At 46.5% G+C, this 6,000-nt stretch overlaps 1 protein-coding gene across 1 annotated transcript in view; it reads right to left on the reverse strand.

Moving 5' to 3' along the window:
• Positions 1 to 4,853, reverse strand: part of DCK (deoxycytidine kinase) — a 29,047-nt gene extending 24,194 nt beyond the window's left edge. The window contains exon 1 of the mRNA XM_051819742.2: positions 4,499 to 4,853. Coding sequence (XP_051675702.1) covers positions 4,499 to 4,589 — 91 coding nt within the window. The 5' untranslated portion in view covers positions 4,590 to 4,853. The remainder of the gene's footprint in view (positions 1 to 4,498) is intronic.
• Positions 4,854 to 6,000: the final 1,147 nt, after the last annotated feature.

Below are 6,000 nucleotides of genomic sequence, written 5' to 3' on the forward strand. Positions count from 1 at the left end.
TACATGTATAGTTAGAACTGTCTTGACAAAGAATCAAACAGGGTGCAGCAATACGACAACCACACCCTTTGTATCTGAAGTCACCAAATGTGGCTATAGTACACATCTCTGGTAAACAATGTTGTGTGTGTGTGTCTCTCTCTCTCCTCTTCTTCCTCATTACATATATACACATTTGTGTATATAAAGGAAATCTGCAAAATTTTCACGGAAAATGCATATTTTGAAAAAACTACACATAGGTCTTAAATTTTTTGACCCAAAATAAATTATCTGTTTTAAAATCTTTTTCATTTATTTGAGAGACAGAGAGACACAGAGGCAGAAACACAGAGTTCCCATCAACTAACTGGTTCACTCCCCAAATGCCTACAATGACTGAGACTTGGCAAGGTTGACAGTAGGAGCTGGGAATTCAATCCTTCTGTTATGAGTGGCAGGAGCACAATTACTTGAGCCATTACCACTGTCTTCTAGGGTCTGCACCATCAGGAAGGTAAAGTCAGTACATAAGCTTCTTATCCACTAGGCTAAATGCCCGCCCCAAACTTATCTTTTAATTTCATTTTTCTAGAAACTCCTTGATGTACCCTTGTGTATATACATGAATACACAGATGAAATAAGTTGAATATTCTGATAGGTAAAAGTTCTTATTTCTTACAAATTGGATCTAAAAACAAAAAGAACTTACCTTTTACTACCATAATTATATTCAAACCTCAGACTTCATATAGGGCAGTAGAAAAGAAGTAAAAAACTGGAAGAACGTTAAAGGATCACAAGAACAGAAAAAAGAAGACTAAATAAAAAGGCAGCACCATGAGAACAGATAGGAAGCAAGATAAAAGTCCTATCATTTCCAGAGGGGAGGCAAAGAACTTTTAAGGATGAACTGGCTAATTATTAAATTTAATCATGGAGAAACAATAGAAACAATTAAAAATTTATGTACAGGACTAAGATTAGGGACTGTACACCATTTGGAGTAATGGTAAGTGAAAAACACAAAATATCACCCAACATTCACTAAATTAGATGGAAGATGAAAAGAACAGGATATTCAGAAAGAGCACCCAAAAGAAGTTTTAAAAATCTGGAATCAGAGTCTAAAAGCACTTAAAGCTAGCACATTCTACTTTTTTCTGATCCTGCTTATGTGCAGAAAAATTTCATGGGTTCATATTTCTAAATATAATAAGTTACATTTAGTTGAAAGAGAAGTTAATCCACTGTGTTATTGATCTGAGGGTCTTTTCACTAAATTTACTTTTGAAATGGCTTTGTTCAGTTTTCTCCCATCTTCACGTTGTCTTCCTTTTTTATTAAGATTTATTTTTTTTCTCCTCTCCTCTCGCTCACTCTCTCTTCCTTTCTGTCTCCTGACCTCTGTCTCTGTCTCTCTTACACTCTCCTTATCCCTCTTTTCCTTCTTCGCCCCTTCCCTCCAGTCTGTCGGGTTTCCTCCAATAAACTCGTTCCCTTAAAAAAAAAAAAAAAATAAAGATATATTTTATTTATCTGAAAGGTAGATTTACATAGAGAAAGAGAGAGCAAGATCTTCCATTCACTGGCTCACTCCCCAAATGGCCACAGTAGGCCAGGCTGGGCCAGGCTGAAACTAGGGGCAAGGAGCTCCTTCCAGGTCTCTCGGCGTGGTGTAAGGGCTCAAGGACTTGGGCCATCTTCTTCTACATTCCCAAGCTCATTGGCAGGGAACTGCATTGGAAGTGCAGCAGCAGGGATGCAAACCACCACTCATATGGGATGCTAGCATCGAAGGCGGCATATCTCTTTATGTCACAATGCCAGCCCCAGATACGGTCTTGTTTACCTAAAAATAGCTGTGAGGAACCATACTAATCAATCCAGTCAGACTAATATCCAGCTCTTTAACCTTGGGGAAAGAAGTGGGAGCTAAAAAATAAGATAATTAATAAGTTAATGTTTGATAAAGACAAGAGAACAAGAACCTAGAGCACTGATTTAATACCTGAAAAAGGCTTGGGGCTGGCACTGTGGCATTAGCAAATAAAGCCACTGCCTGCAGTTCCGGTGTCCCATATGGGCGCAGGTTTGTGTCCTGCTCCACTTCTGATCCAGTTCTCTGTCATGGCCTGCGAAAGCAGTTGAAGATGGCCCACGTGCTTAGGCTCCTGCACCTGCACTGAAGACCCAGAGGAAGCTCCTTGCTCCTGACTCCAGATCAGCCCAGCTCTGGCCATTGTGGCCATCTGGGAATGAACCAGCAGATGGAAGACCGACCGATCTCGATCTCGATCTCTCTCTCTCTCTCTCTGCCTCTATGTAACTCTGCCTTTCAGATAAATAAATAAATCTTAAAAAAAAAAAAAAGAGGAATCACATAATAATTTTCTAGAGAATAACAATTTATACATTTCTGGCTTGTTCGGATCTGGAAACAGGTGGTAGACATGGACAATGGGAGAGCAGTAACAAACAGCATCTGACAAAGCTGCAGAATCAGAAGATAACGCAAGGCAAAGCAAATACTACACCTAAATACCAACTGCTGTCAAACAGTAATGTGGGACCACTGTTAACCATCTTCAGATTTTTCAAAAAGCCTAGAATCTAGACATTCACATGAAATTCCCAAATTTTAAATGCCAGCAACTGTTTTTCCAAAATCTTTGCAGACCAATGTTGTGCAAATCTAAGTGAATAATTTGCAACTCCTGTCAGTGTAGGTAATTTGCATATAAAGACTGCTCTGAATGTATTTAAGAGAAAATGGAGGTGGCATATTAGAAAGTTATTTCAGAGGCATGCTTTCATGCAGTGGTTACATCTGCATCCCACGTGGGAGTGCTGGGAGTGAATATTTTCTTTTTCTGGGTTCCACATTCCTACTAATGTGCACCCCTGGGCAAAAATACTTGGGTCCTTGCCACCCACATGGGAAGCCTAGATTGAGTCCCTGGCTCCTGGCTTCAGCCTGGCCTACATCTGGCTAATGCAGGCATTTAAGGAGTGACCCAACAAATAGGAGCTCACAGTCGAGGGGAGGGGAGGGGAAGGGAGGGGAGGGGAGGGGAGGGGAGGGGAGGGGAGGGGAGGGGAAGGGAGGGGAGGGGAGGGGAGGGGAGGGGAGGGAAGGGGAGGGGAGGGAAGGGGAAGGGAGGGGAGGGAAAAGGTGGGGGAACTGGTAGTTATTTCAGGTGCTAGGGTAAGGATGTTTGGAAAAAAGCAGATTTCTAAATGTGATATTTTGTCTAACTGGACTTGAGAGAGGGAAGGAGATTAATCCATTGTGGTATTTACCTGAGGGGTTCATTTAAGTTTACTTTCAGGTGACTTTCTCCTGCCTTCACATATGGTCTTCTTTACCAGGAAAGAGCTATGACAAACCATCCTAATAAACATGCAGCCTCAAAGAACTTACACTAAGAGGAAATGAGGCTTTTTCACTGGTGTCTTAATACTGGAGAAGTGAGTGTTTGTTCAGCTTTGAGCTTTTTTAAAATGCTTAATGCATTGCGGTGCCTTTTTCAAGAAGGGATAGTGTTCTGAATGTGGTAAGATTAAAAAATAGTTACTGTACGTATGAATGGCCAGCACTCAACCTGCAGTCCAAAAGTAGTAATTTTTTCTATCAAAACAGGAAGTATTAAGTGTAGATTTCGTATGGTAGGAAGTATAGAAGAATGGAAGTTCATATGTTTCTTGCAAAATGACAGGCATAGTGTAGTCCGCCTTATCATGGTTAAGAAAAATTAGTTTCATAACCCAGTTTTTTCCTGGATGTGGGATTAAGGGTGAGAAACTTCACGCTATTAAGATGGTTAAAAATCTTTCTTTGTACTTGAATGTTTATAGTGTTTTTACAAATAGCTAAAAATTAGAAACAATCCAAAGGTACACAATTGGCAATAGGAAAACCGTGGTTTATCCAGCAAGGGAATACCACTCCGCAATAAAAAGGAACACTCTACAGGAATCAGTAACATGAAGAAACCTCACAAGCACGATGCTCAGGAAAGAGGCCAGACACAAAAGGCTTTCTGCTCCCTGATGCCGTTTACAGGGCGAACTCTGCAGGGGCAGCGGTCAGATCGGTGGCTGTCAGCACAGAAGAGGCAGAGGGCTGCCTACAAAGGAGCTTCCCCAGGCGACAGCCGTGCTCTGTGGTGGTCACAGAATGACACTAGACTTCTCACACCTCACTGAAGAGCGCACCTAAAAAGTGTGCACTTAACGGTGTACATTCATTACACTTCAAGAAATTTGCCCACCCCCACCCCCACCTTCCGCGAGCCACCAACAAAACGGAACAAAACAAACAAAGCCCCCCCCTCCCCTTTTGCCAGTTCCCAGCCAGGAAGGTGCAGCGGCCCGGACAGCGCCACACAAAGCCGGCAGGCCTGGCGCCCCGCCGGACCCCCGCGGCCGCCGCCTCCCCCGCGCGCGGGAGGTGACGCGGGCTGCGCGCGGGAAGCGAAACCGAGGCGGCTCCCCCCCGGCTTTGGGCCCCTCACCGATATTCCCTTCGATGGACACTTTCTTGATGCGGGTCCCCTCGGAGCTGGTGGAGGGAGACGGGCAGCTTCTCTTGGGCGGAGTGGCCATGTTCGTCTGGCGGCGGCCCCAAGCGCGTCGGGCGGGGAGGCGGTCACAGGTGCGCGCCGGGCTCGCGCAGCTGCCGAACCTGCCCCGACTGGCCTGCGCGCAGCATCCCCGGCCGGCGGGCCCCGGGTTTAATTTTGGCGCGCGGAGGCAGCTGCCGGCGGGGGCGGGCCTGCGGTGCGGCTCCGCCCTGCCTCCCCCCACGCCGCACCGCGCCGAGTCCCAGCCCCGATCCCCTCGCGGCCCCGGCGCCCTCTCCCGCCTCCGGCGCGGCCCGTGCGTGCGTCACGCCGGTCACGCGACAGCGCGCGCGAATACCCGGGCGCCGGCGTTGGCGGCGAAAATGGGAGACGCCCCGGCGCGGGGGGAGGCGCTAAGCGCTTGCTTTGGCGCGGTTTGTGTAGACCTGAGGCGTCCTGACAGAGATGGGGTTGAACCTTGGAATGCGTCACGGAGAACAGTCTGTATGGTGGGGGAAAAAAAAAAGAAATCAAATGGCTAACCCTGTGTTCCTCTCCTCAGGGCCGCTTTGGCGTAACGCCAGGCCCTGCCCTAGGCTCTTTTTAGGCTCTTTTTATTCAGGCGCCGTGATCCCGTCACGAGCCTCGTTAAGCACAGAGACGAAACACGCGCTGGGGGGCTAACTTGTTGCGGCAAGGTCAAGGTCAAGAGGAAGTGCGCTGGGGTTTGGGAGCCCGGCACCACCCGCAGGAAGCCTCTCCAGACCGCCCCTGCCCCGCCCGTTTGATTTGGTTGCGCGTCTGTGCTGTGTACAAGTTGCCACACTGGGTGGGGTTGTGTTCAGCATGACTGGCTTCATTAACTTTGTATGCCCTACACCTTGGCGCAGTTAACAACCGTGAATTTTTGAAAGGCTGCTTCCGTGCTAAGTACTCTGGAGCAAGACTCCCGCGGGTAGGGACACATGCAGTAACAGACATGCCCACGGTTCACTTTTCATCAGGGGAAAGACAGTAGGCCAGGTATTACCCAGTCTGGAAGTTACCTGGCTCTAACTGTACAAAAATCAAAAGGTTCTTCTGTTTTCTTTTTTGGTACTTTGCAGCTATCACCTGATCTGCATCTAAAAGTTGAACTAGAAGAATGGTTATGAAATGGTGACTCCATTCTCAGAAATAAAGAGCAGAAATCTATCAAAATGCGATTCCCTGAGGAATTCTAGGGTGAAAATACCAAAATCATTCTTTGTAAATTCCCTATATTGTTATATAGTGTTACTTTATTTTTTTATTTGAGAAATACAAAGTGAGGAGTTGCCCATCCACCAGTTCACTTCTCAAATGCCCACAAAGGCTAGGGCTGGGGGACTCAATCCAGGTCTCCCACATGGGTAGCAGAACCCAAATTATTTGAGCCATCACCAATGCCTCCAAGGGTCTGCATTAGCCGGCCG

Source organism: Oryctolagus cuniculus, chromosome 8, assembly GCF_964237555.1.
Source record: "Oryctolagus cuniculus chromosome 8, mOryCun1.1, whole genome shotgun sequence".
Taxonomy (NCBI): domain Eukaryota; kingdom Metazoa; phylum Chordata; class Mammalia; order Lagomorpha; family Leporidae; genus Oryctolagus; species Oryctolagus cuniculus.